At 50.0% G+C, this 16,910-nt stretch overlaps 2 protein-coding genes across 3 annotated transcripts in view; both read right to left on the bottom strand.

The window, feature by feature from the left end:
- Nucleotides 1-5,777: 5,777 nt before the first annotated feature.
- LOC126988991 (uncharacterized) lies at nucleotides 5,778-8,940 on the bottom strand. Its single transcript, XM_050847456.1, has 4 exons — nucleotides 8,929-8,940; nucleotides 6,400-6,559; nucleotides 6,111-6,244; nucleotides 5,778-5,879 (listed from the first exon to the last, which is right to left on the bottom strand). Exons 1-4 carry the CDS (start codon nucleotides 8,938-8,940, stop codon nucleotides 5,778-5,780), a joined length of 408 nt encoding a protein of 135 aa, XP_050703413.1.
- LOC126989008 (poly [ADP-ribose] polymerase tankyrase-1-like) overlaps nucleotides 8,811-16,910 on the bottom strand; it is a 16,729-nt gene continuing 8,629 nt past the window's right edge. Inside the window, exons 8-15 of one of the 2 annotated variants that reach the window (XM_050847480.1) lie at nucleotides 15,888-16,019; nucleotides 15,319-15,474; nucleotides 14,789-15,016; nucleotides 13,895-14,017; nucleotides 12,850-12,960; nucleotides 12,225-12,398; nucleotides 11,531-11,824; nucleotides 8,811-10,783 (exon numbers count right to left, since the gene is read on the bottom strand). In XM_050847480.1, the coding sequence (XP_050703437.1) occupies nucleotides 9,059-10,783; nucleotides 11,531-11,824; nucleotides 12,225-12,398; nucleotides 12,850-12,960; nucleotides 13,895-14,017; nucleotides 14,789-15,016; nucleotides 15,319-15,474; nucleotides 15,888-16,019 (2,943 nt within the window). In that variant the 3' untranslated portion in view covers nucleotides 8,811-9,058. Of the gene's footprint in view, nucleotides 10,784-11,275; nucleotides 11,825-12,224; nucleotides 12,399-12,849; nucleotides 12,961-13,894; nucleotides 14,018-14,788; nucleotides 15,017-15,318; nucleotides 15,475-15,887; nucleotides 16,020-16,910 lie in introns of those variants that run through there. The other variant, XM_050847481.1, reaches the window with a different exon arrangement.

Genomic DNA, 16,910 nt, shown 5'->3' with positions numbered 1-16,910 from the left:
ACGGGAGGGAGCGAGAGGAGAGCCACAGCATCCCTCAGTTAGCCAATCAGCGTGCAAGATACCTGTGACGTCACGGAGACAGATCCAGCCACCAGCCAATCAGCGTGGAGTATACATATGACGTCACGGATGGGAGTGAGAGAGGGAGATGAAAATTAAGGGAAACTGATTAATTCTTCCGTTTTTCACTGTCATCTACTTAATTACAGTCTACTTCAGCTACTTAGAAGGGTTAAGTAATGTTCTAACTCACTTTCCAGAGCCATATTGAACGCCTCGAGGCCTTCAAATACGAGAAAATAAGGAAAATATGAAGGGAAATCCGTCAGACGTGGTTCAAACTCACTCAAAATGGCTCCTGTTTATACGATGATTTCACTGTGTTTTACGTAATTCCTGTCTACTTCAGCCACTTAGAAGGGTTAAGTAATGTTCTAACTCACTTTCCAGAGCCATATTGAACGCCTCGAGGCTTTAAAATACGAGAAAATAAGGAAAATATGAAGGGAAATCCGTCAGCCATGGTTCAAACTCACTCAAAATGGCTCCTGTTTATACGATGATTTCACTGTGTTTTACGTAATTCCTGTCTACTTCAGCCACTTAGAAGGGTTAAGTAATGTTCTAACTCACTTTCCAGAGCCATATTGAACGCCTCGAGGCTTTAAAATACGAGAAAATAAGGAAAATATGAAGGGAAGTCCGTCAGCCATGGTTCAAACTCACTCAAAATGGCTCCTGTTTATACGATGATTTCACTGTGTTTTACGTAATTCCTGTCTACTTCAGCCACTTAGAAGGGTTAAGTAATGTTCTAACTCACTTTTCAGAGCCATAATGGACGCCTCGAGGCCTTCAAATACGAGAAAATAAGGAAAATATGAAGGGAAGTATAACAGCCAATTCTCTCACTCCTTGTCAGAGAAATGGCTTGTCTAGATATAACGATTTTACGGTGTTTTAAGTAATTACAGTCCACTTTAGGCACTTAGAAGGGTGAATTAATCTTCTAGCTAACTTTCCATAGGCATAGTAGGCATATATAGGCCTCAGAATAGGAGAAATTAAGGAATCTACAAGAACATTTTCGACAGCCATTACTCAAACTCAAACTCAAAATGGCGTCTTCTTATACATCATTTTTTTACGGTGTTTTAAGTAGTTACAGTCCACTTTAGCCACTTACGAGGGTGAATTAATCTTCTAGCTAACTTTCCATAGGCATAGTAGGCATATGTAGGCCTTAGAATAGGAGAAATTAAGGAATCTACAAGAACATTTTCGACAGCCATTACTCAAACTCAAACTCAAAATGGCGTCTTCTTATACATCATTTTTTTACGGTGTTTTAAGTAATTACAGTCCACTTAAGGCACTTAGAAGGGTGAATTAATCTTCTAGCTAACTTTCCATAGGCATAGTAGGCGTTTATAGGGCTTAAAATAGGAGAAAATAGGGAATATACAATAACTTTTTTAACAGCCATTACTCAGACTCCATCTCAAAACTCAAAATGGCTTCCTCTTATATATCAATTTCTACGGTGTTTTAAGTAGTTACAGTCCACTTTAGCCACTTAGAAGGGTGAATTAATCTTCTAGCTAACTTTCCATAGGCATAGTAGGCATATAGAGGCCTTAGAATAGGAGAAATTAAGGAATCTACAAGAACATTTTCGACAGCCATTACTCAAACTCAAACTCAAAATGGTGCCTTCTTATATATCAATTTCTACGGTGTTTTAAGTAGTTACAGTCCACTTTAGCCACTTAGAAGGGTGAATTAATCTTCTAGCTAACTTTCCATAGGCATAGTAGGCATATAGAGGCCTTAGAATAGGAGAAAATAAGGAATATACAAGAACATTTTCGACAGCCATTACTCAAACTCAAACTCAAAATGGCGTCTTCTTATACATCATTTTTTTACGGTGTTTTAAGTAGTTACATTCCACTTTAGCCACTTACGAGGGTGAATTAATCTTCTAGCTAACTTTCCATAGGCATAGTAGGCATATAGAGGCCTTAGAATAGGAGAAAATAGGGAATATACAAGAACATTTTATCCTACCTTAATCCGTTCCCCCGCCATGTCTGGGCACGGTTACCTAACGCCTATTTCTCACCCTTTTTCCCCCCTGCTATTTAAACGTCTTCAAACGCCTAATAAACGTTCAATAACTACAAAAAAATAATTAGAGACGAAAAATAGTCATTAAAAGCCTCTAGACGTGTTAATTATTAGGTAAACGTACGTGGAGGTAGACCTTGGTTTCTTATGCCAGTTAGGGAATTACCTTATTTAACCCCATAATTACTTTTTTAGACCTATTTGAAGGCCTGTATGGGGTTAATTATATATGGGGATTGTTATTATACCTTCTCAGAGGCCTACTAGCTTGTAAAATTGCGTAATTAGCTAGAATTTAATGTCTCTTTAAATCTTCTTGGTCGTGAAACAAATGAGCATAGCCTTGCGCATGTGTTTACGTAATATAATTATGTCTTTCTAATGTCCCTATGACCCCCAGATAGGTTATAATGGAGGATATTTATTAGTTATTACTTATTAGATGCTTGTATGGGGCAGAGGGAGCTTTTGAGGCTTAAACAAGGTGAATTTTGAGTCTTTGGCGCGCGATATTTCGTTATGGCTGGGACGAGTGAGCAAAGTTAATTGAATATATACTTAAATAACAATAAAACTCGGCTCGTAATAACAAACTCCTATACACCAAAAGACGTAAAAATCAACGTTCTTTAAAATGAGACCAAGCACAATACTGTAGCTATCGTAATAATAGCGTAAAAAATCAAAATCCTGAGGCAACTTGACGATAGATAGTACAAGTTATCGCTCAAACACGCCCACAAGAGGAGGAAGAGGAAGCCCAAAAATAAAAAACCAAAAGAGGAGGAAGAGGAAGATACCAAAATCCCACAAGAGGAAGAAGAAGAAGTCGAAATAGGTCCACAAGAGGAGGAGGAAGAGTGCGAATTTGACCGCTTTCTGGGAGGCAAAACGATTCCAATAGGCGATCATAAAATGGGTTGCTGAGCTGAATAGCCCGGCGAGGGGAGGGAGGGGAAGGGAGGCCAGACCGGGTGGGGAAGGGGGAGGGCAAGGGACGTGAGGGGGGGGCAGGTGGGGGGGTGCTGAGGGCTCGCTTGGAAGGAGAGAGAAGGGAACATCGAGAACACAAGTACGGAAATGTCATCACCATCTATTTTCACATCTACCCCTTCTACAACCCCCCAATACCCACTGATATATCCACAAAATTCCACTTTATGATCTCTATATGATAATCTACCTAAGAATCCCCTATTTAAAAACCTCAATATCCCCCTCATAAAACACACTCACACACACATACACATGGACACAGGCATGATTTAGAGCCTTGGAATAGCCTTTTTATATTTATTGATAAGTTTTGAGTACGTAAGGGCAGTGGAAATATGAAGAATAAGCGAGATGGTAAATAGCTTGTGTATCCATATTTACGTCACCGATGTCATGGCTGGAGTAAGGTAACATCGAGAGTACAGTTACGGAAACATTATTACCACCTATTTTCACACCTACACTTTATATAACCAAAAAACACCACTGATATTTCCACAAAATTCCACTTTATAATCTCTACATCCTAATCTACCTAAGAATCCCCTATTTAAAAACCTCAATATCCACCCTCATAAAATACACTCACACACACATACACACGGACACAGGCATGGTGGAGAGCCTTATAATAGCCTTTTTATATTTATTGATAAGTTTTGAGTACGCAAGGGCAGTGGAAATATGAAGAATAAGCGAGATAATAAATAGCTTGTGTATCCATATTTACTTCACCGATGTCATGGCTGGCGGGGAGGGAGGAAGGAACAGCGGGAACCTTGATACGGAGATAAGAACCACAAATATTACACTATAGACATTGTAGATACCCTCAGCAGAACGATTATTTATATTTCAATAATAAATAAATACCCAAATAACACAGGGTACGAAACAGGGAGAATGAAACACAAAATAACAAACTTCCATTTCCATATCCATCTCCTCGTTGTCCCACATAGCGTTCCCATCATGGCGGCTTCACCTCCCATCATATCTCAGGTAAATACACTTATCTAGACAATTTTAAGGCACGACACCACCCTAGATAAGTAATATGACCACTTATATCCATGTTTTGACCTAGTGGCGGGTGTGTTAATGGCTTATTATGGCTAGATAAGGACTTGTAGACACCGATTTGAGAAGCATCCAATTATTATCCTTATGGCGAGGTGAAATAGGGGTCATAATTACGTGTTTTTCCTCCTAATCCTGGAGTAAACACATATTTTGAGCTTCATTCAGTTAATATACCACTGCCAGGGTGACTTAGGGGCTATAATTACGTGTTTTCCCTCCCTATATACGCTAAGTGGGCAAGAGGGAACGTTTACTTTGTATTTATAAGGGGAAAACGTTTTGAGTATGGCTTGAACCTCCGCTTACCAGGCCGGAGCTTAGCGAGACAGAGCCTTAACCACTGAGCTACGGAGGCTGGGCATTGGAGGGGAGACTGACATATTCCTTCCCTTCCCTTCCCTTCCCTTCCCTTCCTTTCCCTTCCCTTTCTTTCCCTTCATATCCCTTCCCTTCCCTTCCCTTCCCTTCCCTTCCCTTCCCTTCCCTTCCCCTCCATAGGCCTACCTCTCCTATAGGCCAATCATCTATACTTTCTTTAATATTTGGGGCTTGTGGGGGGCAGCTGGGGGGGTCAGGGGGGGCGGCTGGAGGGGGCACTAAAATAAAACCGTAAAAAATAAGGAATTAATTAAAACAACAAAAAACATAAGAATTATTTAATTTTAATCTTATTTATTTTATACATTACATCATGAACGTTTGTGTGTGTGCGTGTGTGTGTGTGTGTGTGTGTGTGTGTGTGTGTGTGTGTGTGTGTGTGTGTGTGTGTACATAGCTCGTGTGCGTGTATACTTAATTATACGTACATACATACATACATACATGGCCGTGAGCGTAAAAGAAAATTCCTATATGTGTGTGTGTGTGTGTGTGTGTGTGTGTTTCTGAGTGGGGGGCGGAGGGGGGGGGTGGAGAATAGGGGCGAGGGACTGGGGCATAACCCCCTTCCACCTCTCTCTCGCCCCCTTCCGCCCCCCTCTTACAATACGAGTAATCTTAATATAAGGGAAAGGGGGGTGAGAGGGGATGATAACTCTGCCCCCCTTCACTGACTCCACCCCTCTCTGCCCCTCTTTAACCCCCCTTCAATATGGACTTTGAGGGGGGTGAGGGGCGGGGGGTGGGGGGCTAGATTAGGCTTTGGGGGTTGAAGAGGGGAGGTGAAGACTTGGGGGTGGGGGCTAGGTTAAAGGGGTGGGGGTTGATGGGGTTAAGTTAAGATAAGGGGTCAGGATGGGAGGTGGGGTGAGAAGGGGGCGAGGGGGTGAGGGGGCGTTGGGGTGAAAGGAAGGGGCGGGGAGTGAAGAAGAGGGGTGGGGGTTGATGTGGGGTTAAGTTAGGGGGTAAGGGATAGGGGTGGGGTGAGAAGGGTGAGGGGGTGAGGTGGGGGGCGAGGTGGGGGTGGGGGTAGGCTGGAATGCTACTTCCCTATAACCAAGACGCTGCCCCCCTTTGAACCCCCCCCATCACCCCCTGAGGGATCAAATGGGGGGCGCGGGGGGGCGAAGGGGGGCGGCTGGTACCAGAACACACAGGGGGGGACGAGGGAAGGGGGGCGTCAATTGAGGCTACACGCTGGTGACTTGACACGTCGGGGGGGGCGGGGGAGGGCACTGGGGGGTGAACCACTGGGGGGCGAACCACTGGGGGGCGGACCACTGGGGGGGCGGCTGAGGGGGGAACCGATGAGGCACTGAAAAATCAACCACAGGAAAGTTAGATAACACCCCGCCCCCCCTCACCCCCCCTGCCCCCCAGTCGCCCCCCACTTGACCAGGGGGAGCAACATGAAGTAAATAATAGCCAATGTTTGTATCAATAAAAATAAGCATGCTATTACCACAGGGGGGGCCAAACTGGGGGCGTTACCTGGGGGCACTGGGGCGACTGGGGGCGGGCACCTCTTCCTGGACATCGTGGGGGCGGCTTCTGGGGGCCTTCCTCTTGGGGTGCGGGGCTGGACTCTCTTGCTCGGCGGCGGGGGTGCTAGGGGGGTGCTGGGGGGCTGGGGTGATGGGGTGCAGCTGGGGAGGGACTGGGGACGTTGGGGGCGGTGGGGTGAGGCTGAGGGGCTGGAGGATGGGGTGGGGTGCAGGGGGGCAGGGGGGGCGAAGGGGGGCGGGGGGAAGATTGGGGTGGTGATGGGGGGCGGGGAGAAGGAGGAGAAGGGGGGGAGGGGGGAGCCTGTACTGGGGAAGGGGGGCGGTGACTGGGGGGCGTGGGGGCTTCTGAGGGGCAGCTGGGGGGCGCGGGGGGGACTGGGGGTGATGGTGTTGACGGGGAAGAGGGGGCGAGGTTGAGGGTTCTGGGGGGTGATTTGGCGGGTGAAGGAGGGGATGGGGGGCGCTTGCTGGGGTTTTGGGGGGCGGGGGTGGGGTTTTGGGGGGTGGGGGGCCAATTGGGGGGGAAAGGGGGGCAGCTTGACCACCGCCGCCCCCCAGCTAGCCTATCATACTCCTCCAAGGTCAAAGGGGGGTCATAGGTGGAGAGGCGCCACCCCCTCCGCCGCCCCCCTTCGCCCCCCTTCGCCCCCCAGACGCCGATATCGAAGTCCGGGGTTAAAAATATTCTTCTTCTTCTTCTTGTGACCTGTTCTTTCTCCTCCTCTTCTTCCTCTTCTTCTTCTTCTTCCTCTTCTTCCTCTTCTTCCTCCTCCTCCTCTTTCGATGCCTGGGTCTTCTTTTCCTCCTCCTCTTCTTCCTTCCTCTTCTCCTCCTCAATCTTCCTCCTCCTCTCTTCCTCTTCCTTCTTCTTCTTCCTCTCCTCCTCCTCCTCAGTCTTCCTCTTCCTCTCTTCCTCTTCCTTCTTCCTCTTCCTCTCCTCCTCCTCCTCAATCTTCCTCCTCCTCTCTTCCTCTTCCTTCTTCCTCTTCCTCTCCTCCTCCTCCTCTCCTCCTCTCTTCCTCTTCCTTCTTCCTCTTCCTCTCCTCCTCCTCCTCAATCTTCCTCCTCCTCTCTTCCTCTTCCTTCTTCCTCTTCCTCTCCTCCTCCTCCTCAATCTTCCTCCTCCTCTCTTCCTCTTCCTTCTTCCTCTTCCTCTCCTCCTCCTCCTCAATCTTCCTCCTCCTTTCCTCCTCCTCCTCCTTCTTCTTCTTCCTCTCCTCCTCTTCCTCAATCTTCCTCCTCCTCTCTTCCTCTTCCTTCTTCCTCTTCCTCTCCTCCTCCTCCTCAATCTTCCTCCTCCTCTCTTCCTCTTCCTCCTCCTTCCTCTTCTTCTTCTTCCTTTCCTCCTCCTCAATCTTCCTCCTCCTCTCTTCCTCCTCCGCCTCCTTCCTCGTCCTTTCCTCCTCCTCCTCAATCTTCCTCCTCCTCTCTTCCTCTTCCTTCTTCCTCTCTCCTCCTCCTCCTCCTCAATCTTCCTCCTCCTCTTCCTCCTCCTTCTTCCACTTCCTCCTCCTCCTCCTCAATCTTCCTCCTCCTCCTCCTTCCTTCTTCCTTCTCTCCTCCTCCTCAATCTTCCTCCTCCTCTCTTCCTCTTCCTTCTTCCTCGTGATCTCCTCCTCCTCCTCAATCTTCCTCCTCCTCTCTTCCTCTTCCTTCTTCCTCTTCCTCTCCTCCTCCTCCTCCTCCCTCCTCCTCTTCCTCCTCCTTCTTCCTCTTCCTCCTCCTCCTAAATCTTCCTCCTCCTTTCCTCCTCCTCATTCTTTCTCCTCCTCTCTTCCTCTTCCTCCTCCTTCTTCCTCTTCCTCCTCTCCTCCTCCTCCTCCTCCTCCTCCTCCTCCTCCTCCTCCTCCTCCATATTAACACGGAGTTTCATCACCATTTCATCACCACTGGAGGAGGTGATGGTGGTGTTGAGGGGGGCGGAGTGGGGCGTGGGGGCGAGGGGGCGGGATGGGGGCAGGGGGGCAGGTGGGGTGTAACCTGCCCCTGGAGGTGATGGTGGTGGTGGTGTTGAAGGAGGTGATAGCGGAGGTGAATCTGGTGTTGAGGGGGGCGGAGGGGGCAGGTGGGGGCAGTGGGGGCGGAAGGGGCCGAATCTTGGGGTGGTGATGGAGGGGTGGTTTGGTGATACTGGAGGTGAATTTTGAAGTGGTGTTGACGGGGGTGTTGAGGGGGGTGGTGGGGGGCGCGTGGGGGGCAGAGGGGGGCGGAGGGGGGGTGAATTTGGGGGTAGTGGTTGTGGTGGTGGTGATACTGGTGTTGATGGTGGAGGTGAATTTGGGTGTTGGGGTGGTGGTGGGGGGCGTGGGGGGCAGGGGGGGCGGAGGGGGCAGGGGGTCCTTGGCTATGCGTGCGTGCAGGCGCGCGAGAGATTGGTCAAATTTGGCCAGGCAGTCATTCATCTGGGTGACCGGCCCCCCATCGCCCCCCTTCGCCCCCCCTCGCCCCCCTTCGCCCCCCTTTGCCCCCCCTCCTCTTCCTCCTCTGTCTTCCTCCTCCTCGTTCTTCTCATGCTTAATGTTGTTATTGCGGTCATTACCTCCTCCTCCTCCTCCTCCTCCTCCTCCTCCTCCTCCTCCTCCTCCTCCTCCTCCTCCTCCTCCTCTTGTTATAATTTCCTTCTCCTCTCCTCCTCCTCCTCCTCCTCCTCTATCTTCCTGTCTTCCTCCTCCTCCTCCTCCTCCTTCTTATTCTTCTTCTCCTCCTCCTCTTCTTCTTCTTCTTCTTCCTTCCTCCTTTTTGTTCCTCCTTGTTCTTTTTTTTCTTCCTTTGTCTTCTCCTCTTCCTCCTCCTCCTCTTCCTCCCTCTTCCTCCTCCTCCTCCTCCTCCTCTCCACCTCCTCCTTCATTTCTTGTAATAATTTTAATTTTTCTAATTCCTCCATGAGCTTTTTTTTATCCTCCTCCTCCTCCTCCTCCTCCTCCTCCTCCTCCTCCTCTTCCTCCTCCTCTTCCTCCTCTTCTGAGCTATCTTCCTCCTCTTCTTCTTCTGAGCTTTCTTCTTCCTCTTCTTCTTCTGAGCTGTCTTCCTCCTCCTCTTCTTCTTCTTCCTCTTCTTCTTCTTCTTCCTCCTCCTCTTCTTCCTTCTTCCTCTCTTCCTTTAGTGTTACTCTTGTTCTCTCTCTTCTTCCTATGTCTTCTTCCTCCTCCTCCTTCTTCTTCTTCCTCTCCTCCTCCTCCTCCTCCTCCTTCTTCTTCTTCTTCCTCCTCCTCCTCCTCCTCCTTCTCTTCCCTCTTCCTCTGTCTTACTCTTCCTGTGATTGATATCTTCCTCCTCTCTTCCTCCTCCTCCTCCTCCTCCTCCTCCTTCTTCTTCTTCTCTTCCCTTCTTCTAAATCTCCTCCTCACCTCCTCCTCCTCTTCCTCCTCCTCCTCTTCCTTCTTCTTCTCTTCCCTTCTTCTAAACCTCCTCCTCACCTCCTCCTCCTCTTCCTCCTCCTCCTCCTCTCTTCTCTCTCTCTTCCTTACCACAACAACCTTCATCTCCTCCTCCTCCTCCTCCTCTTCCTCTTCCTCCTCCTCCTCTTCCATTGTGCCTGTGTCCGTATCCTCCTCCTCCTCCTCCTTCTCCACCTCCTCCTCTTCGTTAAGCCAGGGGGGCGGGGGTTCGTCTACCCAGGGGGGGCGCGCTTGGGGGGCGAGGGGGGCGAGGGGGGGCGTCAACCCCTCGCTAGCGGTGTACATGGAGCTAGTGTCATCATCCGAGGTGTTGTTATTGGTGTTGAAATTGGTGTTGAGATTGGTGTTGAGAGTGGTGGTGTTGGTGGTATTGAGGTCATCATTACACCATTCCTCGTCCTCCTCCTCCTCCTCCTCCTCCTCCTTCATCTTCTTCTTCCTCTTCCTCTCCTCCTCCTCCTCCTCCTCCTCCTCCTCCTCCCACCAAGCGCTCTCTCTGAAGAACTCACTCGCCGGTATAGTCTTCCTCCTCCTCCTCCCCTCTTCCTCCTCCTCCTCCTCCTCCTCCTCCTGCTCCTCCACTGCGTCTCTCCACCAAGCCTCGTCGTCCCGGAAGAATTCTTTGGCGGAGATGACCTTGGTATCCTCCTCCTCCTCCTCCTCCTCCTCCTCCTCCGCCTCCCACCAGCCGTCCTCCTCCTCCTTGAAGAAGTCCTTAGCGGAGATGACTGGCGGTGGAGGAGATGAGCGTGGAGATGACGGTGGAGGCGGTGGAGATGAGTTAGTCTCCCCTGGCTCCTCCCACCAGTTGGTCTCCTCCTTGAAGAGTTCCCTCGCGGAGATGACCCCAGCTGGAGATGACCCGGTGACCTCCTCCTCCTCCTCCTTGAAGCGTTTCCTCGCGGAGATGACCCCAGGTGGAGATGACCCGGTGACCTCCTCCTCCTCCTTCTCCTCCTCCCATGACCCCCAGAAGGCCTCCTCTTCCTTGTTCTTCAGGTCGTCGAGGGAGATGACCCCGGGTGGAGATGACCCGGTGACCTCCTCCTCCTCCTTCTCCTCCTCCCATGACCCCCAGAAGGCCTCCTCTTCCTCGTTCCTCAGGTCGTCGATGGAGATGACCTCAGGCTTGACCTCGAATGACCTGAGCCAGTCATCGGCCTCGTCCTCGAAGGCTTCCTGGACGCTGAGGACTATGTAGGCGTTGCTCATCCTCCACTCCTCCTCCTCTTCTTCCGAGGAGGAGGAGGAGGAGGAGGAGGAGGAGGAGGAGGAGGAAGAGGAGGATCGAGCCTAAACATAAGATGGTATCAGAATGGAATCTCGATTTTCATTTTTTATTATTTTTTTTATTTAATTTGGGCGCGGCGTTTGTTAAGGGGGCGAGGGGTGAAAAGGGTGATGGGGTGGGGTGGGGGCAGATGAGGGGTCGCCGCCTATAATTTTCCATCTATTTATTATTATTATTATTATTATTATTATTATTATTATTATGTATGTGTGTGTGTATTATTATTATTATTATTATTATCACACATTTTTCATTTTTGTGTATGTGTGTGTTTTCTTGAGGAGGGGGCGGTGGGGCGAGGAGGAGGAGGGAGGAGGCGTGAGGGGTGATGAGGGGGCAGGGGGTTTAGTGAGGTATACATGGTTGATTTTAAGAGGGGTGAGAGAGGAGGTGAGAGAGAGAGAGAGAGAGAGAGAGAGAGAGAGAGAGAGAGAGAGAGAGAGAGAGAGAGAGAGAGAGAGAGTGTTTGAGGGGGGCACTCATAAAGTAGAGAAAGTGAGAGAGAGAGAGAGAGAGAGAGAGAGAGAGAGAGAGAGAGAGAGAGAGAGAGAGAGAGAGAGAGAGAGAGAGAAGAAAATTTGAACAAGAAAAAAAAATACACACAATTACAATGACACACACACACACACACACACACACACACACACACACACACACACACACACACACACGCCGCCCCCTGCCCCCCACCCCCCTTACCCCCCCTCACCCCCACCCCCACCCCCTCCACCCCCGCCATTACTACTTACATGAAAGAGTCTATGCAAATCTTCGAGTCCCAGAAGAGCTTCCTCCTCCTCCCCCTCCTTCTTCCTCTTCCTCCCATTCTTCCTCTCCTCCTCCTCCTCCTTCTCCTTCTTCTCCCTCCTCGCCAGGCTGGACATGAGTTGGAGGATCGTGTACCTCTTTTGCCGTTCCGCCTCCTGTCTCGGGCTTAAGCTTGTGCCCGGAACCTCTTTAAACTGATCCACTCCTAAGTTAAGGAGGGTCAGAACCTTTTCCTCGTCGTTGTGTCTCACGGCGAGGTAAAGGTGTTTCAGGAGCTGTGGGGAGAGAGAGGAGGAGGAGGAGGAGGAGGAGGAGGAGGAAGAAGAAGAAGTCATCATCAACAAATGTCATCACCACTTAACACCATGAAATGTCACCACTAAATAGTCATCACCACCCAGAATTCATCACCAGTCATCACCAGTCATCACCAGTCATCACCAGTCATCACCAGTCATCACCAGTCATCACCAGTCATCACCAGTCAACACCAGTCATCACCAGTCATCACCAGTCATCACCACACCAAAATTCACCACCACCACCACCACCACCCCAAAACTCACCACCACTCAACACCACTTCAACACCACCATCCAACACCCCCACAACCTTTCACCACCCCCACAAGTCATCATCACCACTCAACACCACCACCTCAACACCACCACCCACCAGGTCCGTGTAGGTGTGACCAGCCTTGTTCCTCAGCCTGGTGTTGGCCCCGTGCTTCACCAACAACTCCACGGTGATGACGCTCCCCTCCAGCGCCGCCCAGTGGAGTGCGGTGTTGCGGGAGTCATCGGTGGTGTTGACGTCTGCACCGGCGCCCAGCAACACCTCCATGATCTGTTGGGGTGGAGGGGGGTGGGGGGTGGGGGGGGGGAGGTCAGTCATCACCGTTTTTCATCATTATTTCTTGTATTTCATCACCACCAGTCATCTTCATCACCACTCAAAGTCATCACCATTTTTTTTTGGTTGTCATTACCAGTTGTCATCACCACTCAACACCAGTCATCACCAATACACACCACCAATAAACACCACTCCCCTCACCACCACCACCAGTCATCACCACCAAAAGTCATCACCACCAAAAGTCATCACCACCAAAAGTCATCACCACCAAAAGTCATCACCACCCAAAGTCATCACCACCAAAAGTCATCACCACCAAAAGTCATCACCACCACCAGTCATCACCACCAAAAGTCATCACCACCAAAAGTCATCACCACCAAAAGTCATCACCACCAAAAGTCATCACCACCAGTCATCACCAGCAGTCATCACCAACCTGCTGATTCCCTCTATAAGCAGCAAGCAGAAGGGGAGTTCGACCATGGTTATCTTGCGCGCTGACCTCCGCACCGCACTCGATCAGCAGGGAGCAGATGTCGAGGGCGCCCTGAGCAGGAGGAGGAGGAGGAGGAGGAGGAGGAGGAGGAGAGAGGAGTGATATTGGGAAGAGGAGGAGGAGGAGGAGGAGAAGGAGAGAGGAGTGATATTGGGAAGAGGAGGAAGAGGAGGAGGAGGAGAGAGGAGTGATATTAGGAAGAGGAGGAAGAGGAGGAGGAGGAGGAGGAGGAGGAGGAGGAGAAGGAGAGAGGAGTGATATTGGGAAGAGGAGGAGGAGGAGGAGAAGGAGAGAGGAGTGATATTGGGAAGAGGAGGAGGAGGAGGAGGAGGAGAAGAGGGGAGTGATATTGGGAAGAGGAGGAAGAGAAGGAGAAGGAGGAGGAGGAGGAGAGAGGAGTGATATTGGGAAGAGGAGGAGGAGGAGGAGAAGGAGGAGTAGGAGAGAGGAGTGATATTGGGAAGAGGAGGAGGAGGAGGAGGAGGAGGAGGAGGCGAATTAGAAGAAGGAAGAGAAGGAAGAAAAAGTAAAAAAAAAAGAAAAAAATGAGGAGGAGGAGGAAGAGGAAGAAGAGGAGGAAGAGGAGGAGGAAGAGGAGGAGGAGGAGGAGAAAATAAAAAAAATAAAAAAACATTAAAATCATCTAAGAATGCATTTAAAATCACCACCTCGCCCCCCGTCGCCCCCCACTACCCCCTTCATCACCCCCTCAACCCCCTCCTCTTCCACCTCTCCTCACCCCAACCCCAGCATTCCCCCCGCCCCCCTTCGCCCCCCACTACCCCCTCCATCACCCCCTCAACCCCCTCCTCTTCCACCTCTCCTCACCCCTACCCCAGCATTCCCCCCGCCCCCCTCCGTCCCCCACTACCCCCTCCATCACCCCCTCAACCCCCTCCTCTTCCACCTCTCCTCACCCCTACCCCAGCATTCCCATCCCCCGGCCCCCCTTCCCCCGCCCCCCCCGCCCCCCTTCGCCCCCCACCTTGTATACGGCGTGGTGTAGGAGCGTCCATCCCCTCGCGTCCCTGCAGGATGGGTCGCCCCCCCACGCCAGGCCCCCCACTACCTGCTCCTTGTCCTCTGTTCTCACGGCGCGTATCAGGGCCTGCGGAGGAGGAGGAGGAGGAGGAGGAAGGAAGGAAGGAAGAGAGGAAGGAAGAGGAGGAGGAGGAGGAGGAAGGAAGGAAGGAAGGATATGGAAGAGAGAGAGGGAAGAGGAAGAGGAGGAAGAAGAGGAAGAGGAAGGAAGGAAGGAAGGAAGGATGGAATGAAGGAAGGAAGGATATGGAAGAGAGAGAGAGAGAGAGAGAGAGAGAGAGAGAGAGAGAGAGAGAGAGAGAGAGAGAGAGAGAGAGAGAGAGAGAGAGAGAGAGAGAGAGAGAGAGAGAAATGAAAAAAAAACATTCAATTATCACCCATCATATCCGCAACTCACTTTCTCAACCATAATCTAATACAATCTGTTCACTATCAACCACAAATCAACCATCAACCAACCTCACTCTCAACCACAGACTCACCAAATCAGAGTAGAGCAACCCGTCTCCTGTAACATCTCCACCGCTTGGATCTATTCACTATCAACCACAAATCAACCATCAACCAACCTCACACTCAACCACAGACTCACCATATCAGAGTAGAGCAACCCGTCTTTGTTCCTGATACTCCCGTCCGCTCCCTTCTCCTGTAACATCTCCCTATCAACCACAAATCAACCATCAACCAAACTCACACTCAGCCACAGACTCACCAAATCAGAGTAGAGCAACCCATCTTTGTTCCTGATACTCCCGTCCGCTCCCTTCTCCTGTAACATCTCCCTATCAACCACAAATCAACCATCAACCAAACTGACACTCAACCACAGACTCACCAAATCAGAGTAGAGCAACCCGTCTTTGTTCCTGATACTCCCGTCCGCTCCCTTCTCCTGTAACATCTCCACTGCAAGGATTTGACCCCATTTGGCCGCGAGATGGAGCGGCGTGTTACCCTGGTGGTCAAGGGCGTTCATTTTTGCCCCTCTGCCCATAAGAACGGTCATAACATCTTCCACTCCCTCCCTGGCCGCCTGGTGGAGTGGAGTGGTACCATTCTTGTCCTGTGGAAGAGGGTGGATGAGTGTGGGTGTGGGTGTGTGTGTGTGTGTGTGTGTGGGTAAGTCTATTCGGAAGAGTGGATTTTTGAGGAAGAGGAGGAGGAAGAAGAGGAGGTTATGAGTTGTGGAAGGTGGAGGAGGTGGATGGGATAGGAGGAGAGAAAAGTTGATTGCTAAGTTGAAAAAATGAAAAAAAAAATACAAAATTCCATCCCAAAAATTTAACTGGTGAGAGATTCGACTAGCGCCCGAACTCTTGCATAAGGAAACGGGACAAGCCACGAACGAGCCTCACGGACACTCACGGACACAGTGACGATGCCGCCCTTATCCAGGAGGGACTTAAGGACGAAGAGGTGGCCCCAAAAGCTAGCGTGGTGCATGGGCGTACGTCCGTCAGCGTCCGTGATGTTGGGGTCCGCTCCACTCTCTAGCAAGGCGTCGGTGATCAGCAGTTCGCCCTGGGGGAGAGAGGAGGAGGAAGAGGAGGAGGAGGAGGAGGAGGAAGAAGAGGAGGGAGGAGAAGGAAGAAGAGGAGGAGAAGGAGAGGAGGAGGAGGGAGAAGGAAGAAGAGGAGGAGGAGGAGGAGGGAGAAGGAAGAGGAGGAGAAGGAGGAGGAGGAGGAATACATAGGAATACATAGGAAGAACAGACACCAAGGAAGAAGAGGAGGAGAAGGAGGAGGAGGAGGAGGAGGGAGAAGGAGGAGGAAGAGATGGAAGAAGAGGAGGAGCAGCAGGAGGAAGAGGAGGAGGAGGAAGAAGATTAAAATGTTTGGTTTGTCTAAAAAATTGTATCTTTTAGTTCAATTTCCTTCCTCCTCCTCCTCCTCCTCCTCCTCCTCTTCCTCCTCCTCCTCCCCGCCCCCCCTCACCTTGAACGCCGAATGACAGAGGACAGGGAAGCCGTAGGGGTCCCGGGTGTTGGGGTCAGCGCGCCCCTTGAGGAGACTGACCACATGACTAACGTTTCCGGCATGGACCGCTGACACTAGAAATTCGTTGACCTGAGGAAGAGGAGGAGGAAGAGGAAGAGGAGGAGGTAGAAGAGGTTGAAAAAGAAGAAAAGGGATTGAAAAAAGAAAAGAAAAGGAGAAAAAATGATGATGAGAGATTGAAAATGATGGTCAACTCTTGCATCAGAAATTTGGACAGATGAAAAAGTGAAAAAATCGTCAACTCTTGCAATATTAAGTTGAAAATTTGAAGAAAAAAATAACTCTTGCATTGAGAAACTTAAAAGATGAAAGATTGAATATGCTGTCAACTCTTGCATCAGAAATTTGGACGAATGAAAAAGTTAAAAAATCGTCAACTCTTGCAATATTAAGTTGAAAATTTGAAGAAAAAATTAACTCTTGCATTGAGAAACTTAAAGATGAAAGATTGAATATGCTGTCAACTCTTGCATCAGAAATTTGGACAGAAGAAAAAGTTAAAAAATCGTCAACTCTTGCAATATTAAGTTGAAAATTTGAAGAAAAAAATAACTCTTGCATTGAGAAACTTAAAGATGAAAGATTGAATAGGTTGTCAACTCTTGCATCAGGACATATGAAAGAGTGAAGAAATTGCTAAGTCCTGCATTAGAAAGTTGGACACTCCCTTTTCCCTCCCTTTTCCCTCCCTTTCCTCCCTCCCCCCCTTCCTCGCCCCCCTCAGACAACTCTTGCACTAAAAATTTGAACAGATGAAAGACTCAATCCACTCCCAAACTCTTGCATCAGAAAATTGGACAGACACACTTTTTCCCTCCCTCTCCCTACCCTCACCCCTCCCTCACCCCCAACCCCGCCCCCCTCACCCCCCTTTTCCCTCCCTTTCCTCCTCTTTCCCCTCCCTCTCCTTCAAACAACTCTTGCACTAAAAATTTGAACAGATGAAAGACTCAATCCACT

This window comes from Eriocheir sinensis, unplaced genomic scaffold (genome assembly GCF_024679095.1).
Source record: "Eriocheir sinensis breed Jianghai 21 unplaced genomic scaffold, ASM2467909v1 Scaffold103, whole genome shotgun sequence".
Taxonomy (NCBI): Eukaryota; Metazoa; Arthropoda; class Malacostraca; order Decapoda; family Varunidae; genus Eriocheir; species Eriocheir sinensis.
The sequence above is the reverse complement of the archived record's forward strand: the minus strand, read 5'-3'. Positions and strand labels throughout refer to the sequence as shown.